Consider the following 23,370-nt stretch of genomic DNA (forward strand, 5'->3'; position numbering starts at 1 on the left):
CTATATCCATTTTTTTTTCAGATTTTCCAATATAACGGTTTTGCAGTAAGATTTATTTATTTGTGTTTTTTAATCTTTATGTTTGTGTGTATGGGTTCTTTACCCGCATCTATGGCTGTACCACATCTGTTGCTGATGTTCACGAAGACCAGAAGAAGACAGAAGATAGCCTGGAACTGGAGTTACAGATGCCTATGACCCGTCGTGGGTGATGGGAATTGAACCTGGACCTTATAATGAGCAGCCAGCGAGCGCTCTTAACTGCTGAGCCATCTTTCCAGCCCCCCTCATGTGTTGATTTCCTTTGAAACTCTACTTTCAGTTTTAAGTTTCTTTTCTTTTCTTTCTTTCTTTCTTAATTTGGCCTTATAAGGGTTTAGAATCTTGTTTATCTTTTTAAAATGCCATGTTTATGCTTTGTATTTTCTTGCTGCTACTATAGTTATTATTGTTTCATTACATTAATTTCTATGCTAAACTGCTTTGAGATTTGACTTAATTTTCTGAGAGCCTAGTGTGCATGATGAATTTATTGATTTGAGACCTCTCTGGGTCTTAGTGTAGGCATCTGAGCAGTGAGCTCTCTTTTGGGGACTTGTTTTATTATAGTACACAGGTTCTTCCATGCTGTGTTCATCTTTATACCACTCTGGGGTTATTTCTCTCTTAATGTATCCAATGATCTTGTTTTTATTCTATAGTCTTGGCGTTGACTGTTAGCATTTCATTGTGGTCAGATAAAATAAAATTTTTATTTGTTAAGGCTTGGTTTGTGTCATATTTTTTGAACAATTTCAGAGAAAGTCCAAAGGGTTCTGGGAAGAAAGTGTGTTCCACACTGTTTGTGTGTAATGTCCTGTGGATTTCTATTAGATCCACTTGGTCTCTGTTGCCATTTAATTCAGATATATCTTTTTTGACTTTTTGTCAGGAGGACTTTTATCCCTTGCTCAGACTAGGGTATGGAAGTCACTTATTATCTGTAATGTTTGGTGCCTTATTATTCCTCATTTGCTTGCTTATTGCTCTATCATTGCTTCATTCTTCCTGTAGGTTCATAGGTGTGTTCGTCTTTCTCTTCAGTCTGAGGGAATCTTCACAGCATCTTCTGTAAAGATGGTTTGATGGTCATTAATTCTTTTAGCCTGTTCGTTCATGATTATAAGTCCTCCTGGGTTTTAAAGTTCCTTTAGAGAAATCAGCCTTTATTCTGATGTGCTTGCCTTTATTTTCCACTTGTTTCTCTCTTGTAGATTTAAATAAATTTCATTATACTGCATATGTAATGTTTTTAATTATAATGTGTTCTTTTATGGTCTTGTCTGCTTATCATTCTAAATGCTTCTTGTCCTTGGGTGGGTATCTTCCCTATATTTTGGGGAACTTTCTGGTAAGATTTGTTTTTGAAGTTGTTTTATCTGCCTTTGTCCTGAAGTACCTCTTCCTGGTCTCTGCCCATGATGGATAGATAAGGTCTTTCCATCATATTCCATAGATCTTCAGTGCTTTGTTAATATGTTTTATTAATTTGTGTTTATCATTGACTAATTGTTTTAATTCCTTTTCTGTGTTTAAGGCTTGATATTTAAACCTCCTCTGAACTATCCTATTCAGACATTTTGGGGACATTTTTACTTGAGATCATTGAAATTTTCATTTCCAGTACTTCAAGTTGACTTTTCCTTCATTATTTCAATCTCTTTCTTGAATTCTTTATTTAATTTATGTGCTTGTTTGTGTTGGAATACATTCTAGAGTTTATTTTGTACTGCTTGATTTCTTTGAAAATATTTATAATCATTCTTTTGTATTCTGTGTCTGGGGTTTCATTCATTCACTCAGATTAAGTTGTTAATTTTGGGAGAAGTTGTGTTGCCTTAGTTTATGATGTTTCTTGTGATCTTTGCATTGGGGCTTATGCATTTGGGGTTAGGTAATTTTTATCTATCTATCTATCTTATTTTAAGACACCCTTATTCTTTTGATGTATCTATTCACAATGTTCAAGGTGGATCAGATTATAGGATTGAGTTGTCATTTTCTTATTCTAAAGAGATGCTCAGGGTACCAGTGCCAACACTCCTGTGAGAGTAGAATAATGTCTAAAAAATTTTCAAGGGAAAAATGTAGAAATAGTCAAGTAAGTAACAATCCCCCACACACACACACTTAAACATCAACTGCTTTAGGAAATTCAGCAGCAGCAGTACTGTGTACACTGGTGTGTTAGAATATTAGCGTGACTATGAAGAGATAACAGTTGTAATTACCATTATCTGTTAGATGCACAGTGTGTTGAAGTATCTTGCTATGCCTCATAAATATAAATAATTATTACGGGAAAATACAAAAAGATAATGTGAAAGTAAACAACTGTAGCTTTATGGGGCTTGGACTCTCCTCATTGTGTATATGAAAATGAAGCTAAAGGCACAGAATCTCAGCCGAGTTCATGTGGATTTGAGAGCTGAGGACCTATTGCTTGTTCCAGTGTAATCCCCTGTGTTCTTCATTTACAAAAAAAAAAAATTAATGCATATTTTCATGTGAGGACTCGTGTGTGTGTGTGTGTGTGTGTGTGTGTGTGTGTGTGTGTGTGTGTAAGGACAGTTTGGTGGGCTCAGTTATCTCTTTCTGTGTTGTTGGCCCAAAGGTTCAAATTCAGATCAGCAGCCTCAGTGGCACCTTTAGCCACTGAGTCATCTAGCTGTCCTTTCTTTACTTTCATAAACCAGTATAGTTACACAGTTTCTCTCTTCTTGACTGATAACACTGTCTCATTAAAGTTTTGACTAAATCTGGAACCTAGTGTAAAATACACATTTTGTGTTACTCTTTTACCAGGAATTGTTACATAAAGTGCTTTGTAAACAGATACATGAATGTAATTGCAACTAGTGACACCTATGTCTTATTTTTTACAACTTTTATGATTGTTATTATTTAAAATTATTAACTACTTTATATGTGAGGAAACAGATGTTGATAAAAGAGTGTATGTACCCAGATTTAATGACAATATTTCTCTATTTCAGATCCTTAAATGTTTCTGCAGGATGCACATGCTACCTTTCCTCTTGCCCATTTAGGTGTCTTTGTTCCCCTCAGTGGCATTTAGTCTGTAGAGTCATATGATGTGCTTTACATTGTCACATTAAGGGGCCATTCTGACCTCTGACACCCTCGCTGGTCATATTGGGTACTTGCTCATGGAGACAGCACCAAGACATTTAGCCTTTCTGCTATTTTTCACCTTTCTTCTAGATCTTTACACACAATCCCTCTTTCAGAGAGAGAGAAGCAAATGTCACATGATGCCTCTGAACTCTTCTGTAAGTTCCCCCAAGCCACCCCCCCCCCCATTTCTTTTGTTCTTGTAAGTAGCCTCATTTTCTGGCCTAAACAGATTTAGGGCTTTGACGGCGTAGACTCCTTCCTGTTCCTGCTTTTGCTACAAAGTCAGTTCTTCAAGGGCAAAGCGCCATGTGGCATGCATGCACCTTTCCCTTCAGCTTAATACCTGTGTGTTGACTTAGAGCAGAGTGAACTGTAATAAGCTAATTTGCACACTGGCTCTATTAGGAGATACTTATCAGCCCTTCTAGGCCAGGTTCACATTCATGACTGAAGCAGCCGAGACAGGCTTTTATTCAGGGAGCGCTTAGTCAGGGCTTATAAGCTGTAGTCAAGTGTTGGTGTTTGTCTAACCACGGATGCCTCGACTTAGGGAATGCGTAGTAGCAAATGCTCCAGTGAACACATGGGACCCAAACTCAAAAACAGCAGAACCCAAACTTTTAATGCCACTCTTTCCATTTGTACAAATATGAAACCTGTGCTGGACATGTCACGTCATCCATCCACTTCACAAGGCAATGCTGGTGAGGTATAGTCATGGATTCAGGTTTGGCACAAAACCTAAGAGTGGAGTGTTCTGTTATAAAGCAACAGTCTTCTGACCACAGAGAGATTTCTAGTCAACCCCAGGTTATCTTTGCTCTTGCTGATATTTTTTGTTTTTTGTTTTTTGTTTGGAGATAGGGTATAATATAGTCCAGGATGGCTTTGATCTCACTAAGTAGACAAGGAAAGATGATCTTGGACTTAGGATTCTCATGGCAACTCCTCCCAAGTAGTGGAATGACAGGTGTGAGCCACCACATGTGATTTCGTGTTTTACTAACTAAATCCAAGCCTTTGCACACACTGAGAAAACATTCTGCCAGTTGAACCACACCGCCAGCTGCAGTCATTTGTATTGCTCTGTCCACCCGATGCCAAGGTCGGGGATGTTGGTGCTGGCTTCCCAGCCTTACCATCTCATGCATATGCGCTGCCAGCCTGTGGTGATAATCTAAGTACCTCTTGGGCTACGATTAGGAGCAACCTACATTGCTTTTCTCAAGAAATGGTAGCCTATGCTTGTATAGAACTCTCCTTTAAGAGCCTCCTTTGTGTTTGACCTCCAAGCCTGTTTCCATTTTAAGAGCCCGCTTAAAGCTTTCAAGTCTTAAAGGCTAGCCTGCAATTTCATATCTGCTGGCCTGTTAAATATCCATGCTGAATCGAATTGACAGCTCCAGTTACAAGCCTTGGCACATTAGTCGTAAAAACTGTAAATATTTTAATGCTAATGCTTATAAAACAAAGAGCCACTGTGGCCAAAGGCTGAATGCTATTTTAGGAAGCCAGCAGACCCTCGCACTAGGCAGCTTGAGTTGTCTTCTTACAACTAGTGGAATCGATCATTTGCCTTCTGGAATCATTTTTCCCTTCCCCTGCCTCTGCCCCACCAAAAGCTGGGAGACTCACATATGTAAATCTGCCTTTAGGGCCACTTCCCATCTTCCCGCACTTTTCAGTACAAACACTGTACTGTAGAAATTAACTGACCTAAAACTATCTGCCACCATCTCGTAAGAGTTCCCACCCTCTCCCCCTTACCCCTCACCCACTCCCACCCCTCCTCACCCCACCCCTGCTAATCCAAAGCTTTTACTATCCTTTTTTAATTTTATTTTATTAATTTATTTATATTACATCTCAATGGTTATCCCCTCTCGCTTTTACTATCCTTGTGCTGTCTGTCCTCTGTACACATCCTCATGCAGAAACAAGCCAAGGTGTTTGAAGGCTTGGAGCCATCACCCTTCTTCCACACCGATCATCAGTGTCCAACTCTAGGCCTTCTCTCCTCTGAAGAACTCCAGGTTTGTCTTAGTGCAGAGAGAAGGGGGGCGATAGTAAAGAGGGAGAAGTGGGGAAGGAAAGGGAGAGAGAGAGAGAGAGAGAGAAAGAGAGAGAGAGAGAAAGAGAGAGAGAGAGAGAGAGAGAGAGAGAGAGAGAGAGCGCCGTGGAACTGTGTGGTAAAGCAGTGAGCTGTGTTGTCTTGCTTCAGTCACTGTTTGGGGTCACCAGCCTCAATGTGTGGAACTCTCTGGAAATGCTGTCCAGCAGCACACTATGCCATGGTGAAGTCCCTGTAGGGGTGAGATCCCAACACTGAACCATCTCCACTGAAGACGACTCATGCAGAGGCATAGTTTCTGTAACCTCACTAGGAACAAGTTAGCTGCAGCAAATAAAACTGTACTTTTGAGATGGAATGTTTAGAGATCACATAGGGCTGGTAAATTTAAGGAGATGATCAGAAGGCAGGAACAGTAGTTTATAACAGGGGCAAAAACAAAACAAAAAATAAAAAAACAAACAAACCCACACACACAAAACTCAGCACTAAGGAAGGCAAAGGCAGGCAGATTGCTGTGAGTTTGAGTCCAAGACAGCCAAGCCTTCACAGAGAAACTCTGTCTGGAAAAACCAGACCAACCAAAACAAAAACAAAAAACAAAACCAAAAAAGATAAAGTTGGTACCTGCATAACACACAGGAATTTTTTTTTTCAAGGCTTCCAGGTAAATTGGAGAAGAGTTTTGTGATAACATATTAACAGAGAGCTCTCTGGAGATTCAGGTTCATATGGGATGAGAGGATGTTTACTGAATATTTTGTTGTGTATCATATTAACATGAGGAATTTAAATGAGATGTTGTAGGTACGCGCTCACAGTGCCATGCAGTAGCCTACACAGGCCAAAATCTAGGCAGCCAGCATCTTAACTGCATAGCAGCTTCCACATACCACAGCCCAACCATTCGACAACCTAACCACACAGAAACCTACTGTATACCATGACGTAGCCACTCAATAACTGCACAGTATGGCCTTATAGGTCCAGCTTAGCCTATATGATGTAACCACGTAGCAGCCTAGACATGCAAATGGCCTAATCATCTGACAACCTAACTTTCTATATCCCTGGAGCTGCCCAGACTTTCATCATGGGCTGAGACGCACAGCTACGAGCCTGCGGACGCAATTCCAAAGCACAGGATTTCCTCCGTTTGGTGTATTTTGCTAGTTCCAACCAAGCGTTTGAGAGATACAGATTAAGAATGCCCCTTAGGCCATCCCACGTTTCTTGAGTTTTCAAGACTGAGTAAGATGTTGCTGCCACCTACAGGAGGCTCACTGTCATCTCCACTGTAGCTTGTCCCAGTAGTTGACCACTAATGATTGCCCTGGCATCCACTATGAAAGCTCACACCTTTTAGAATGAGGTCCTTGGAGACTATCATTTCTTCCTGACATAGGAAGCCTGTATTTCCACATGCATCTGGACTCACCCTTACCCCCACCCTGTCACAGAGAAGAGGTCTATCTATCGGGGGGGGGGGGGGGGGGGGGACACTTCCCTTCCTAAGAAAAAGATCTGATGTGCTCCTTAGAAAGGGGCCACTGGCCTATCATCAAAATACTCTCGTGACCTGGCTGACTTTTACTTTCTGTTATTCTGAATATGGCTTTAAAAAAAATCTGGGACTCTTAGGCTTCTGTACTTGGCAGTCTAGAGACTTTCTTATGCTTATAGAAGTGAAGAAATTCTTCAGTTTACAAAAGTGAAGGAAGGGAAAAATGTCATTTGTAAAGGGCCCTGTGAGGCTGTGGGGGCCTTCTAGCTGGAACACTGTATCTCTCTGCTGTGTGCAGGGTGCCCTCTCAGCTATAACAAGAGATCATTTTAAGGAAAAGGATCCTGAAGGCCATTAAGCTACAGGTGTCTCTCCACAGCTCACATGTTAAATCTTTGTTATTTCATCTAGCAACATGTGATGAGTTGCGACTTTGAGAAACTGTGGTTTCTTTCAGAACACTTTGAAGGATAACGTAAGCACTCCTCCGTATAACCATCCTCAGACAACTGGACTCTTTTGGGGGGTGGGGGTGGGGTCCATATCTTTGCTAAGGAAACCCAACGAGCTTTCTAGATGGGCAAAGCAATCAGAATAATTCCTAGGGGTTATGGATAGGTTCTCCATGCAAAAATAGAATTTTCCTGGAGGTTTGCTTAGACAAGAAACAGAAGTGGAAGAAAGGGTGGAAAGAGAACAGAGATAATGCCAGTAACAGAGAAAGTCTGCTGGGAATCAAACCTTCCTGCTGTTAGGTAACAACTGAGAGCTGCTGTCATAGGGAGAGAAAGCCACACTGGTCCAGGATGCTGTTAATCTTGCCACAGCCGTTCCCAGGAGGAACGTGGCAGGGACCTGACAGTCCAGTCATTGGACCCTCATTGACAATATACATGTGAAGGTCTGATTAGGGAGTGGTTTCCTTCCACTGGCATCTGGGGACAGATGATTTGCCTGAGGGGCCTCTCGTCCACTTGTGATGCCATTTATGTTAACACCAGCTAATGATGACATACAACAGTGAGTGTAACAGATGACTCTGCTTAAGTGATGTCATTATAATATGTCAGATGTGCTGGTAGAGGGAAAGGAGGCTTTCTGTGGCATAACAAAAGCTTCCCTTCCACACAGAAGAGGGATGCATGCGTGGACTTACCTTCATGACCTAGATCTGTTATAAAGTGTGTCTGACGAAAACCAGGGCGAAACTGAAGGAATTCTGTGTGTTTTGCTAGTGGAGGATCTGCCAGTGCTTTCAGATGAGTCATTTTGGAGAATGGCCTCTTAATTAGTAACAGAAAGTTTGCAGCCACCACAGTTGCAGCAGAGACTGCTTGACTTATTAACATTTGAAGCCTCGTCAGGAGTGGAGGCAGAAAACCTTGTCATAATTGCTGTGTGTCAGGAGGTTTGTGCATCTTACCTCATGGGGAACTGCTGGTCTTTGCCTTAGGATTCTTAATCCTCTTGTGGAGCTCTGAAGTCGGTGGGAATTCTTCAGTGTTCTACTGCTTAGCACATGAGGCAGGAAAGAACAAAGGGCCACAGGGCCCTGGCTACCAGGCAGGGTCTTCTCTTCCAAGTGTCCCCAGTCATCTTCTCATTATTTTACCTCCCTACTATGCCAACTGTTATTTCCTTTGACAGAAAAGTCTTTCTTCTCCTTTTCAAGGAAGGAGGGGATTTTTTTTTAATGTAATGAAGCCAGGTTCTGATCTTGGGAATCATTCTGTGTAGCTCAGCAGGTTCACGTTCAGACTTGGCTTTCTTCAGCTTCCTGCAGCCACTAAAGTAAAAGGCAATGTGAGTTCACGCGTCATGGGAGGCATGACCCTTGGGGACAGACGTGTCTGGTTTCTTCCTAGCAGCTCAAACCTGGCTTGGGTTATTTTTTTGCTTTTTTTTTTTTTTTTTAATTTTATTCCCTTGGCTCTTTACACACCTCACCTTTATCTTTAGGTTATAAAAAATGTTCTCACAGGCTAATGGTAAAATGAGCTTATTATCTTCCTTTTTGTTACCCACCCAAACTGCTGCTCAGAGCAGTGAAACCATTCCTAGTCAGAGGCAGGCAGGCAGGCTTTCAAATTCGCCCCTTCAGCAGTGAGGTGAGGTGAACAGTGAAGGAGCCTTTTTAAATACTCACATTCCTTGTGATAGCACTCTGCTCGTTATTACAGGCCCCGGCACAGCTTTAGGTCGGGGGCTTCAGGCAGGCTGACAATGTGAAATTTCCCATTTGGACCTTGGGGATAGGCTCTAAGAAGGAAAGGAGAGCTGTGGATCGAGTTTACTCTAGTGGCCGCAATCAACTCGGGCATACCCACATAACACATCAATCAAACGCTGGTGCAGAGGCTCAGTCAGACTCTCTGACTTGTGAGGCTTTCATACCCCAGAGGCGATATCCTTCCATTTATCACCTTGTGGGTAATGTGTACATAAAATTAAAATAATTAACTATACCACTATGCTTGGTTTTGTTAGTCATTCTAGCAAATTATCAAGCCTAAGGGGTGTTGTGGGGAATCTCTGCTTGATAGCTGAACCATCAGAAAAGCATGGCCTGGTGACCCCACCTGAAGCAGGCATCCAAAGTGAGGAAATGCTTATGGATATGGACCCCAACTGTACAGTCAGCACCAACTCTAGGTAGTAAGTGATGGGATGATATCGCAATGCCCACAGTTTTACTGGAAATGGGATAATTGTTACTAAGGGTAACATTATGATTTCCACTGGATGCTCAAAATACTAGGAAGGGCTCCTAGACCTTTTTGTTGGACATTATAACGTGAAACAGTGATGGACTGTGTCCTTAGTGGACAGGTTAGTAAAGTAACGTAGAACATGACACTCAACTCATGGCCCCAGACTGCACTGTAGGAAACTGTCCGTTATCACTTGCCAGTAGGTAGGATGTGTGGACACAGAAAGAGTAAGCACTTAGACGTTTGACAGTAATTGGCTTGGTCGTGACATTCTGGTACAGAGGGAAACAGAGAAGTATCACTCTGAGTGGCAGTCTGGGTGAAAATGATCTTTTGCCATAGACAGCTAAATAAGCTAAATCTAGAAAATACAACTTTTCTTGGTATGAGCAGATGGTCTCAAAGCTCAGTGAGCCCTAGAATCAGGATAGGTTTGTACCTAACACTGCTTGCTCTTCCTGGTTTTGAGCAGGTTGGTTTGCCTCTCTGGCCTGCTTCTCCGTTTGGAAATGGATATAATAGTGCTTTCTGTCTTCTTACTCAGAGCTCAAAATACCAAAAGGGATAACTCAGGACGAGTGCCCAGGGCCTGGAACACAGCCAGCTAACTGCTCGTATTCCCTCCAGGTTTACTGTGGGGCCATGGTGGTTCAGTCTTGGCTGCAGAAGGGGAAGGCAGTCTTGAGGGCGTTGAAGTCAGCCTGAGCCCTGCAGTGCTTACCTGCAGCCACAGTCACCGAGCATTGCTTGACTCTGTACTAACGGTGGGAGGCTTCTGGCTGGTCCAGGTAGTTCATGAAGAATATAGAAACGCCTACCACTGATGCCCGTAAAATATATGAGACGAGACTTAGATGCACTGTCAGCAAATGGGAGCAAGCAAACTATGCTTTATTCCACAACTTTGCCTCGCCCAACTAGAATTCTGTTAGAGTCAGAGGGAAGGTACAGTGAGAGACCCGTGCGAGAGTACTCTGGCTAGAGCAGCAAACGTGTCGAGAATCCCTTGGGAAAGATCTCTCTCTCTCTCTCTCTCTCTCTCTCTCTCTCTCTCTCTCTCTCTCTCTCTCTCTCTCTCTCTCTCTCTCTCTCTCTCAAGATTCTACGGAGATGGCATGACCCTTTTTCTTTCAGAAGTCAAGAGTGAAAGGTAGAGAAGAGAATCCAGCGGTGCTGTCTATTCTGTTTTTCTGATGCCCCTTTCAACCCTTCACTTTTTTATTAAATGCTGACCCGACAGTGTCTAAGCAGATTTTCCCCATGCTAACTGGGCCTCCCGTCTTTTTCAGGTTCTGCGCACCTTCCCAAGTGCTTTCGAACCCCAAGGTGAAGTGCTGGCCGGCCCCAGAGGGCTGCAATGAAACCACACTTGAAGCAATGGCGACAACGAATGCTCTTTGGAATCTTTGTTTGGGGGCTCCTCTTTTTGGCGATTTTTATCTACTTCACCAACAGCAATCCTGCCGCACCTGTGCCCAGCTCCTTTTCGTTCCTGGAGAGCCGTGGGCTCCTGCCTGTGCAAGGCAAGCAGCGGGCCATCATGGGCGCTTTGCAGGAGCCCTCCTTGTCCAGAAGTTTGGAGGCAAGCAACGTGCTGCTGGGCGGTCACCGTGCCAGCTCCTTCCACAGCGGGCCTGGGGATCCACAGAAATGGGACCAGACCCAAGATGGCTTTGACAATGGGGAAGAGTTTTTTTCCTCCCAGGTCCGGAGGAAATCGCAAAGTGCTTTCTACCCAGAGGACGACGGCTACTTTTTTGTTGCGGGTCAACCGGGATGGCACCACCACCCACAGGGCACACTGGGGCTTTCCTCTGCTGGGGAGACATCGCGGCGGGCAGGACCCGCCCAGCACAAACGGGAGAAGCTGCGCCACGCAAGGCTAAGCAACATGCCAGAGGAGGCCTATGATAGCGACATGCTGTCAGCCTCCATGTCCAGAGCCTTCCTATATCGGCTCTGGAAAGGGGCCGTGTCCTCTAAGATGCTGAATCCGCGCCTGCAGAAGGCCATGCGCTACTACATGTCCTTCAACAAGCATGGCGTGCGCTTCCGTGGACGGCGGGAGGCGCGGCGTTCTGGACCGGAGCTGTTGTGCGAGCTGCGTAGGCGGGTGCGCGTGCGCACGCTGGACGGCAAAGAGGCGCCCTTCTCGGCCCTGGGCTGGCGGCCTCTAGTACCTGGGGTGCCTCTGAGCCAGCTGCACCCACGTGGCCTGCGCAGCTGTGCAGTAGTCATGTCCGCCGGTGCCATCCTGAACTCCTCCTTGGGGGAGGAAATCGGTGGGTCTGGTGGGGCTGGCGCCTCTTTCTGAATTCTTTGTACGAGTTTTTAGTTCGAGGCTGGGTGTCTGCCCTGGATGCTGGGCAAACTTCTTCCGTCATAGGAACCATGGTCTATGCGAGTAAGCGGACAGGAACAGATAGCAGGGGCATCTGGTAGCAATGTGGAGGAGGAAGAGAAGGTCAGGGATGCTGGAGGTTGATTTCAGGAGTGCCACCCATACAGAGAACGACAGTGATGTATTGAAAGTCTCACGGACTAAACCCACATCTAGGGGCTCTGAGGCCAGCTAGGCTGCTGCTGAAAACGGGTTCCAGTCAAAGGTTAGCTCTAGTCCTGGACTGTTCCCTCAACCCAACCTTTGTTTGGGTCATAGCCCGTGTGCACTGTAGGGACCTTTTCCAAGAGAGTGAGCAACATGACCATACTGAGATTGCTGTCTACCCTGACGTGCTGTCCTCAAACCCTCATGTATTTGGAGAGCATTGGTATTTTACTATCTCTGTGGGTCAAGAGTGTACGGAGAAGGAGGGAAAGATTTTTAAAGGACTTGGCTGAGCTTGCAAATCTCAAATCTGTAGGACAAACTAACAGGTTGGGAACATAGACAGTTTTAATGCATTCTTTAAAAAAATTTTTTTTCTCTAAAGGTTTATTATTATATTATGCAAATGAACATCTTGCCTGTGTATGTGTGAGTGTGTGGTGTGTATGCCTGGAGTCAGTAGGAGCCAGAAGAGGAGACTAGATCTCCTTGACCTTGGATTAGTTGAGGTTGTGAGCGGCCTTATGGGTTCTGGGAACTAAGCTTTGGTCCTCTGTTCTTCTCCTCTGCCCATCTATGCTGCATTATTGACGCAGAGCTCCTTGGTATACCTCTCTGTATATTCTTATGGCCTTCAGCTGACTGGACGAGGCCCAGAACAACATGGAGAGTCATCTGCTTTGAAAAAAAAAGTCCTTCCCAGTGACACACCCAGGCCTCATAGCAGAGCCGAGTTGGACACACAGTGTAAATGGCCACAGCTTTCTGCTGTCTTTAAGTAGGTTATCAGGTCCAGTGTCTCTTGGTTGAAGGGCATAGAATAAAGTATATTTGCCACCCCGCAGTCTATAGTGTGCTACAGAGGGGCTGACATGGCTCACTGAGGGAAGTCTCAGGGTTTGGTGGACAGCGTTCCTCTCCTCGCCCTTCCTTGTCAGAGAAGGTATCTACTGTTCTGCCCTGCCCCTTCCCTATCTCTTCTCTGACTGGAAACTTTAGACCCCTTGCTCTAGGACCCCTCTGTCCATAAGCGAGCAGTTTGGCCCTCATCCTTACTCATTCATTTCACAAGCGTGTATTTCTCTCCCAACTGGTTTTTAAAAAAAAAAATTGAGCATAGACTGCAAATGTGGCTAAAGCATAGCCTCAGCTTCAAGTCCGAATGCAAAACAGATGGTTGTAGGTCCTAAGTCACTAGTCTGGAAGTGACATTCGGGGGGGGGGTGGGGGGGTGGGGGGTGGGGAGGGGGGCATTACTTCCCCATAACAGAGAAGCAATGTATGTTTTTGTGTTCTTCTAAGCGAATCCTTTAGTTCTTTGTCCTTGAAGAGTGATGGTGTCCTGCAGACAATTTGGAAAGTCACACTCAGAAACCCAAACCTCAGTTCTTCTGTTTCTAGGGAATGAGGCTGAATGGTTTTTTGGGGTTTTTTTTTGGGGGGGGGGTTGTTTTTTAAGTTAAGAATCCAAGGCTACAAATCTGTGCTTCTCGTGTGAGGTCCCTGTGTCTCCATGCTAACATTATATCAGGCTCATAATAACGCTGTCCATGTGTCACATAAGCTTGTAGCAAAACCCAGAGCAGAGCGGCTTGCAATTTATTAAGAAAGAGCAGTGGTTTAGAGGGCCCCAGGGTGAATGAACACCACAGCTCTTTCCCATTCTCAGGACCAATGTTAAAATGCAGGAGGGGGATTTAAGTATTAGGCTTTGAAGCAGGCAGTAACTTCTGGTTTTGTTTAGGTTTAAACACCTCTGTGTCGTAAATATATAATGTTTGAATGGCTCTGGCATACCAAACAGGATTCTCTTGTCCTTTATTCATTCATAAGTGATCATGACTAAAGCCTTTTAACCTCAATCCAAAGTCGGAAGAGGATGTGAAAGTCACTGAGAGCCATGTGTCTGGGGAACATGAAAGGCCACTGTTAAATATTTGTTAGTTTCTAGTATCCAAGTTTAATTTCAGCTGCCAGGCTTAATGACTAAAACTGTAAAGTTACAAATGAAGAACAGGCTTAATTTAGGATTTGGCGGTTTATTTGTTACTTTGGGTGGCTTGTTCTGTCTTATTTTATCTACGTTCAGATTTTATACCTAGTGTTTTTAAGTCTCAGAGCCACAGTATTGCTCAGTTTGTATAAACAAAGAGCTGTCCACTTTTGTGAGCCGAGATGGTAGAACCAGTGCTGTACGTGGCTACGGCTTGCCTCTCTCCTTCCTGCTTACCTGAAGTTGCCATCATAAACCCGCATGGTTGTTAATGGCTCTCAGAGGGGGGAAAAAGTCTCATGCAGTAGGTTTCTTCATGCCCCTCGGAGTCTTGGAGTGTTGGGGCATACTTCAGTGAACCTCAGATTGCTCCCTCTGGATTGGCCAAGTAAAGATCAAAAGAGTTGCCAAAAGTTGCCATGGCAAAAACTTTAAAGTGTTCCCAAGGCAGTCCTACGGCATAGCCCACCCTTAGCTCTGCCAGAAAGAGCTTCCCAGGTAGGGAAGGTCACCTGCTTCATTTTTCCAGAGGGAGGCCCAGCTAAGTGTTTTCTGGCTGCCTTTTTGGCTCCCTAAGGTGTTTGTTTTACGGGCACTAAGTCCTTTTTGTTGCGGCTCCATTCCATTAGACTAAGTCCTATGGAACAATTGCTTGGGGTTAGAAAAGTATAGTGATTGTAAACACCTTTACTTTGAGTGTGTAACCTGAGCCATTTTGGAAATGTGGAACATTCTTTCCTGGAGTTATGAGACAGTCTCTTGTCACCCTACAACAAATGGCAACAGCGTGCTGGTCATTCTTGGCGGGGCTGTGAAGGAAGCACACCACAAAAATGAAAACCTGCTGTGAAAAGACACCACGGTCCTGACGGGGAAGACCAGGGTTTGTGTTATCAGACAACTGAATATTGTCACGTAGGTGGGGAATAGAGGTAGGAGGCAGGGGGGATAAGTGGGTGGAATGCAAAGCAATTTCTGGATCAGGCAAGTTCAGTATCATTACATTTAAAAAGCCAAGAAGGCAGTTCATATATGGCCACTCAACCACGATTAGATACTTGCCGATCATAACTTCTTCATCATATCCCATGCTAAGCACAAAGAAGAGTAAGCGACAGACACCAAGTTCACATTCTAGGCCATCCTGGGGGAGAGTCCAGACCATGAATAGACAGCTCGGTTATATTGTGAATAGGAGAAATGCAGAAAGATGTGTAGACACACAGGATAGAAGCGACGGCAGAGCCCTGACCTATGCACTTCTTATGGGTGGGCAGAGAGGGGGGGTCGGCATAGATTGCTCTGCAGAAGCTGGTCCAAGCCAAAGGTCCAGCACAGGGCATGAGGTTAGCAATGCTTTCTTGAGCTCAGGGGCAGGAAAGGAGCTGGCTAGGAAGAGAGAAGAGCAGTGCGTGGACAGTCTGTCGCTTACAAAATCAGACTTCCTTTACCAATTGCAGTAGTGTTGCCAGCCGAGATTGTTTACTGTAGATAAAGTCTTATTTTAGTGTGTTTTAACTGTTATAAAGTCAGCATCACAAAAATGGTACATATATTTCCATATATTTTTTAAAGACAGGATACAGGCATCTTGAGTCCCATGGGCAGAGCGTGGATTCTGTAGTTTGGTTCTCTAAGAACTGACAGCAGTGATGTCTGAGGCACGAAAACGTAACGGTGGATGTTTTATTTTGGAGAAATGACGTGGGAGCCAGGGTTTGGGGGCAAGAGAGAAGTCAATAGCCATGGACAAGCCAGCGAGGAGAGGGAGATACAATGGGAATTGACAGAGATAACTCACGGCTTTGTCCTGTGCTTGCAGGCCTTTGGCTGCTGTCTGGAGACTGCGTGCTGTGACTGTTTACTGTTTATTTTCTGATCAGCATGAGTCAGGAGGGCAAGTAGGGGATGCGAGGCCTGAGTCAAGGCCAGCTGGAGACTTGGTGCCAGGACTCCTGACATGCCCCGCTGCTCTTTGATGTGCTTTTGTGTAAAGTTAGCACAGCTGTACTCTGATTCAGAAATGCCTTCTTGGGGAGGGACGCTTGGCTTCATTCACCGTGTGTTTCCTCCCCATGTGAATGAATGGCTTAGCTCCTGAAGACGCATTACCACGCAGTCAGGTGTGTGTTTACCGAGTGTGTATGGCCAGGACAGACGGTTTCAGCTCGTTGTCCTCTGCTTGTGTTCCTTGACAGCTTCCACCCTTCAGCAGACTCTAGCGCACTGCCTCATCTGCACAAGTGACCTCATGACTCTTGAGACCAACCCTCTCTCCAAGGAATTCATTGTCTTCTGCCCCTGTGACATCGTAAGGAGCTGAGTGCCAGCCCATCTAACTCAGCAGTTATCAACCTGTCACGGGGTCACTTAAGGCCATCAGAAAATACAGATATTTACATTACAATTCATAACTGTAGCAAAATTATAGATATGAAGTAGCAATGAAAATCATTTTATGGTTGGGGTCGGGGGTCATCACAACAAGAGGAACTGTATTAAAGGACCACAGCACCAGGGAAGGTGAGAGCCGCTGAGCTAGAGCCATAGGCATTTAAGTGCCTGGAGGATTACGAGGGTGATTTGATTAATTTGGAGTTACAACCCATTTACTTGAAATATATCCATTGCTTAATACACTGGCTGTGTTCATCAGACCGTGACACCATGGCTTTGGGCAGCGTGGCTTCCCAGGAGAACTGTGGTTAGGAAGTTGGTATCACACTTGTTCCCAAATCCTTCTGAGCCACTAGTAGGCGGTCGACTGCTTGGCGTCTCCTCTTCCCTCTTGATGTCTTGAGTGTGCATTGGCCTGTATCACCACTTCAAGTCTGTGATTCATTTAGTTTCTACGACTCTTTCCAGGTTCTAGAAGGAAAAAAAAAATCAGCTCTTCTTTATATCCCAGAATCTTTTCCTTTTCAATTTTGACATTTATATTGGTGGTTAAAAAAAAAAAAAGCAGTGCAAGATAAAACTGCTGGCTTCTCATCACTCACGTGGAGAGGGGTGTGCCCGTAACACTAGTCACCACTGTTTTTTTACCACTAAGTGTGACGAAAATGGAAGAGTGCCATGTTTGTTGGGAGGGCCTGTGATGCTGTGGTCAAAATGAGTTGTTTCAGGAAGTCTCGGCCTTTTGAGCGCAGGTGTTTGGCCTGTCCTGTGTGACAAGAAGAAGCAGAAGACACTGCGCTTACCGCTGAACAATGGGAAAACCCTGTGGGATGGAGTTGGGAGGATGAACTAACCACTCAGGCCATAAAATACAGTTTTTATTTGAAAAATAAAGTGACTGATAGACCGACTTTAATTATTCAGACCTGGATGCTTGGCAGATTGCTTCTGAGAAAAGAATTAAATGAGACTGTCACTCTTAGAAAGATAACTGACAGTACTTGTTGTGATGATTTAAAAAAAAAAAAAAAAAGCTTCCAACCATGAAGGGGTAAGCTTCCCACACTTAAAAACTGATGAGATCCATGGTATATTAACCAGTGTGGTTTGTGGATAATTTATAGTGAAATATTTAGAATCATTGCCCACAGTATTTAAATCATTGCCCAACCTGTGTCCTGAGAGTTTTCAAATCAACATGGAAAAATATTGCAAAATGTTGCATGGGAAAAGACCCATTTTAAGAGGGAGACAGAATACATTTTAAAGTGGCAAGCTACAGGGGCTGGAGAGATGGCTCAGCAGATACCAGTCCTGGCGTCTCTTCCTGAGGCCCTGAGTTGAATTCCCAGCAACCACATGGTGGCTCACAGCCATATACAATGGGACTTGATGCCCTCTTCTGGCCTGCAGGCATACGTGCAGACAGAACATTCATAAACATAAATAAATGGCAAGCTAGTTGGATTTTGGGATTTATGCCCATTCATTTTAACTTCTTAGAAAAATGATTTTGGATCCAGATCTGATGGCCTTGGTGGTCTCCTTGTAGGGCACCTGAGCCCTCTGGGTCCTTCCATGCCCCCTACTCTTCCACACTACTCTCACCTGGAAGCCAGCAGGAAGTCCCAGCATCTGTCCCGGTCCCCTGTTGGGCGGAGTTCCTCAGAGGACATTTATGTTGGGCTAATATCCACTTAAAAGACCATATATACCATGCATGTCTTTCTGGGCCTTTGAGGGCCTGCACAGACTGTTGTACCAACCAAGGGCAGTGCGTGCAGTAAACCTAGACCCCTGTTCAGAGGTAGCCAATGGACAGCTCGTTCTCTGCGGTTGTGGGGAGAGCAGAGACTGCCTCTGACGTGAACTCTGGTGCCCCCGGTTTGATCACTTCCCCTTGGAGGGGAGGCCCAGTGGCACACAGAGGAAGGGGATGCAGGCTGCTCAGATGAGACCTGATAGACCTGGTAGGCAGTGGTCATATGGTGGGGGAGGAGGTCCCCTTCAGTCAGAGGTCTCATGGAGGGGAAAAGGGAGAGAGTGTAGAACAGGAAGACACAAGTGAGGGGATAACAATTGAGATGTAATCTGAAAAAAATTATAAGAAAAATGATTTTGGAAGGCTTAAAATTTCAGCCACAAATATGTTGCTTTCTATCAGGAAGATAGCCTGAATGAGGGGCACAGACACTAGACTGCCAAAAGAACTCTGCTTCTCTCTTTACACTAAAGATGGGTTGTCAGCAGTTTATTTGAACCAAGAGTACTGTAAAACAAAACAAAACAAACAAAAACTCTCACTGATATGCTTTTCAGATGCCACAATGCAACCAGTTCTTAACAAACTAGAACATACCAAGTATGGGTAAACTATCAAGTAATATTCATGGTTTTCTGGAAGATCTTATAAAGTCCTATTTTTTTAAAAAAAATCTCTCTGTCTCTCTCTCTCTCTCTCTCTCTCTCTCTCTCTCTCTCTCTCTGTTTCTTTCTGTGTGTATGTGTGTGTGCACGCATGCATGCATATGCATGTAGGTATCTGCATGTGTGTGGTTTAACAAGCTCTAGTAGCAAGACGTAAATTTTATATAAAATATAAAATTACTGCTCTGTATAGTATAATTTTTATAGATCAAAATTTTAGACATACACTAAAATATAAAGATAGTCACTGCAAAAAATACAAAGCAATGCTTCACCCATGTGGTAAAGTTGCCTGAAAGTCCCCAAGGGTTTTGCATTATTTCCACAAAGCTTAGATTCCTGGAAGTCTAGGAATTTTCCAACATTTTTGCTTAAGAGCCATGTAGGAAATATGTTAGGCAATATAGAGTCTCCTATGATAAATTGATTTTGTGTATGTGTGTGGATAGGTCTACACACACACTTAGTTCTTCATCAAGGAAAAGGGGGACTCATCCCAAAAAAATGTATCAATAGGTGACATTGCCAGTGGTGAGCATCATAGAATGTACATAGAAAAAGAAAATTATAACTAAGCGTTATAACTTGGGGCCACCTGGATCTGAAAGCTGGTATTGACTGGTGTGCCCTAGTGCTATGGGACTCTCAAGTTTCCATATTAGTCTCCCTAGCCAAGCTGTCATCCTAAATCGACATCAAATTATGTAGAAATCTAAGAATATGTATATTAACTTTACTAGTGGTTTCTAAGTTTCAGATATTGCAAGATTTGTTTTAATGCTTTTTTTCCTAGATTATGTGATTTCACAGAGAAAAAAAATGTCACTTGTGTGCCCTTAGATTCTCATGATGCAGTTTTGAGATTTAACTCTGCCCCTACACGTGGCTATGAGAAAGATGTCGGAAATAAAACCACAGTGCGCATCATTAACTCTCAGGTAAGATGGATGGAGTGTTTTCACTGGCACATTTTGTAGGAAAATCATTGAACGGATAAGTGAACAGAAGCATGGTTACCATAACCATGGTACCCTGTTATTTCTACGGAGTTTGTAATTATGAAGAATTAATGAACAATGCAAGGAGAGTGGACTTAGATGTAATTTGAATAGGAAGAGATGAATGAGATCAAGTGGGAACTTAGACTTAGCATAAAGAAATGATAATTTGTATATCTTTTCATTATCATAAAGTAGTGATTCTCAACCTTGCTAATGCAGCAATCTGTTAATACAGTTCCTCATGTAGGGGTGACCCCCCCACACACACACATACACAACCATAAAGTCATTTTCACTGCTGCTTCATAAACTGCAATTTTGCTATTGTCAGGAATCATAACGTGAACATCTTTTTAGAGGCAGAGGTTGAGAGCTGCTGTCATGGATTATCATGGTTCAGGTTATGCACTGCAGAAGTGCTATCTGTTACAGGAGAAATCACAGCGATAAGGAAGGCGGTGCTGAGGAGGAGCAGCGCAGGAAGCACGCGAGCTTGCAGGGATAGCTTTAAAACGCCAGCTCGTGGACTGGACACTTGGAGAATGAAAAGAAGTTGCTTTACTGGGAAACGGAAATACCTCCTCTTTCCCTGTTCTTAATAAGAACTACTTTCAAATTTATGAAAAAAAATGTTCTCAGAAGAAGCCACAATTTCTAATTTCCAAAAAATATGTAGAAAAGTGAGATAAGTGATTTCTGGTGAGCAGCTTGCAGACCAAGCTATTAACACTCGGCACTGTTCACTGCACCAGGCAGCCCGCAGCAAAGTCAAAACAACAACCATATTTTCTTAATTCATAGATGTCACTGGCAGTAAGACCCATATTTCATTTAGTAATTTCTCAGAAAGTAACAAACCCTGCCAAATTTAAAATACATGTGCCCTGTAAGATTCATCCTTATTTCAGAAACAGGATGGGAAAAAATGCATCCTCATAATGCTGAAATTTTTTAATTGATTGGGAATTTTATACGTGCATGAAACGTGTTTAGATCATATCCACCCTCTTATTCCTCCCCCTCCAATTCTTTCCTTGTGGTGAAGTGCACTAAAGATCTGCATTAGAGGATCACCACAGTAGGAAGGCTGAGATCCACTGACCTGTGATAATGAAAAGCTATACACATAAATAAAAATCATTGTTTGTGATTAATATGAGTGCCCGTTTGATCTTCACTTTGATCACCTGCGCCACTATTTCTTCTCAATTTCACGCATTATCTTTTGTTTTTTCTGTTTGTTTGCTTGTTTTATAAACCTCAATGTCCACTTAGTGCGACCTCTATGCACAAGGACATGGTAGCCTCTTGGAAGCTACATCCTTGAAAAAAAAAAAACTGGCTCTCTCTCCAAAAACCATCAATTTGTACTAGCTCGTTAGCTACGGGTGGGACCTCCTGTCTACCACCCTTCCCTAAGCCGGAATGTTGCCTGGCTTCATCTTGTGCAGGTCTTGTGCTGTTATACCTGGAAAACACTGCTTGGATGCAGCCGTCCGCTGCGTCTGGCTCTTACACTCTTTTCCACCCCTTCTTCCACAGTGGTCCCTGAACACAGGGGAGATGAGGTGTGATGTGATATATATCCCACTTAGTGATGGGCATTCTGAGGTCTTGTAGTCTATGCCTGTTGGCCAGCTGTAGTTCACTGTGCTAATCACCATCTATTGCAGAAAGCAGCTTCTCTGATCAGGATTAGGAGATCTACGAATCTGTGGGTGTAACAGCAAATCATTAGAAGTCAGACTGATGCTATTTAGCAGAAGAGCGGCAGGCTCTCCCCTAAAGCCTACCTACCGTAAGGCCATGACCCTGTTAATTGTCCCAGGCAGGAATTCCATTTGATGGAGAGACCTAAAATCCAGGGAGAAAGTGGTTTGTTATTCCCATAACTTCCACGCCAGTATTGCACTAGTAGGCACATCCTGCTAGATCAGCCATTACTATCGCTTTCAGGGTTAACATCTAGATGGTAGCTTTTTACCTTCAGTAGCATGCATAGCACCATAGAACACTATGAAGGCTACTCGGTGTGGATGAAACCTCCAATCAGGTCTAGGTTGAGTTCTCCATGACTTAGGACTGAGGTATACAATGTCTTCAGCAGCAGAGTCTTACCGCCAGGTTCTAGAGGGCAACCAAGTGCAGTGGCTATTATTTCTAATGTTTTAGGGTCTGCAGAGCTAAACTGAATAATAAACCACTGTATGTGTGTAGTTTATTTTCATTATTCATTTATCATTTGATGGGCATGTAGGTTGTTTCCTTCTCCTGGCTTTTGTGAATATAGCAGCAATGACCATGGCTAATCTTGTAGATCTGTATCTATCCTGCTGTGGAATCTCCACACTGATATTCATAGTGGCTGTACCCATTTGCAATGTCTTCAACACCTGGTAAGAATTTCCATCTGCCCACACCCGTACCCACATTTGATGTCTTTGAAAAATTCCATTTTAGCAATCTTGACCAGGATAAGATGAAATCTCAAGATAATTTTAACTTGCATTTTCTCTTATAGCTAAGGATGTTGAACATTTTTAGAAATGTTCTCAGCCGTTTGTGTTTCTTCTTTTGGGACCTCTGTTTAGGTCTGTGCCCTGAGTTTTGATTGGATGGTTCATTTTCATGGTGTTTAGTTTGTTGAGTTCTTTGTATGGTCTAGACACCAACCCTCTGTCCGATGTATAACTGGTAAAGATTTTTCCATTCTTTGGGGCTGCCGCTTCACTCAAGTGACGGTGTCGCTTGTTGTACAGAGCTTTACAGTTTCGTGAGATCCCATTTGTCAATATTTGGTCTTTTAATGTCTATGCTTGATAGTTTTTTTTTTTAAGATGGATGGATGGCAGGTGAAATTCATGGTTCCATCTGGAATCAGATAGGACTTGGGCAGAAGGACCCCTAATTCAATTCTAGCCGTTCCTCACTTGTAGCCATCTCACGTCACCAAGGTAACGAGAAGGCCAGGAGTCTGAATTAGCTGGGGGAGATTCATCTTTCAAGGGAAGATGTCCGGAAGTCTAGATTTGATGCATTACTAAATGGGCGACTTTGTGAGGTTCCTTTTGTTTGTTTGTTTGTTTGTTTGTTTTTCAATTTCTTTAGACATACTTTAAGTGCTTCGTCATGTGATAACAGCCTTTCTCCCTCTCACAAAGGAAAATATAAAACATGGGCCTTGCTATTGTTTCTGTTTTTAACTGTGACTTGCTCTAAAAACATACATTGAAGAAGCAAACACTAGTCATAAAGAACTTCCTTTTTTCTGGTGTGCTTACAGATTCTGGCCAACCCCAGCCATCACTTCATTGACAGTTCTTTATATAAAGATGTTATCCTGGTGGCCTGGGACCCAGCTCCTTATTCTGCTAATCTTAACCTGGTAAGTGTTTTCTGGATGCGCTGTAATTACCCACAAGAACAGGTCAGTGACAGGCACCAAATCACATGTGTATTTTGCACCTTTCTGATACAACGTATAGTAACATAGCCACCTTCTGATAAGATGCTTTTTCTCTGAGGAAAAGAGAAAGTACTC

The 23,370-nt window shown here is 43.6% G+C and overlaps 1 protein-coding gene across 5 annotated transcripts in view; it reads left to right on the forward strand.

Moving 5' to 3' along the window:
- Positions 1-23,370, forward strand: part of ST6GAL2 (ST6 beta-galactoside alpha-2,6-sialyltransferase 2) — a 73,753-nt gene that overhangs the window by 28,246 nt on the left and 22,137 nt on the right. For all 5 annotated transcript variants that reach the window (XM_084751917.1, XM_084751920.1, XM_084751916.1 and 2 more), the window contains exons 2-4: positions 10,753-11,745; positions 19,669-19,766; positions 23,113-23,214. In XM_084751917.1, coding sequence (XP_084608043.1) covers positions 10,821-11,745; positions 19,669-19,766; positions 23,113-23,214 — 1,125 coding nt within the window. In that variant the 5' untranslated portion in view covers positions 10,753-10,820. The remainder of the gene's footprint in view (positions 1-10,752; positions 11,746-19,668; positions 19,767-23,112; positions 23,215-23,370) is intronic.

This window comes from Acomys minous (assembly GCF_964271855.1).
Source record: "Acomys minous genome assembly, chromosome: 13".
Lineage (NCBI taxonomy): Eukaryota > Metazoa > Chordata > Mammalia > Rodentia > Muridae > Acomys > Acomys minous.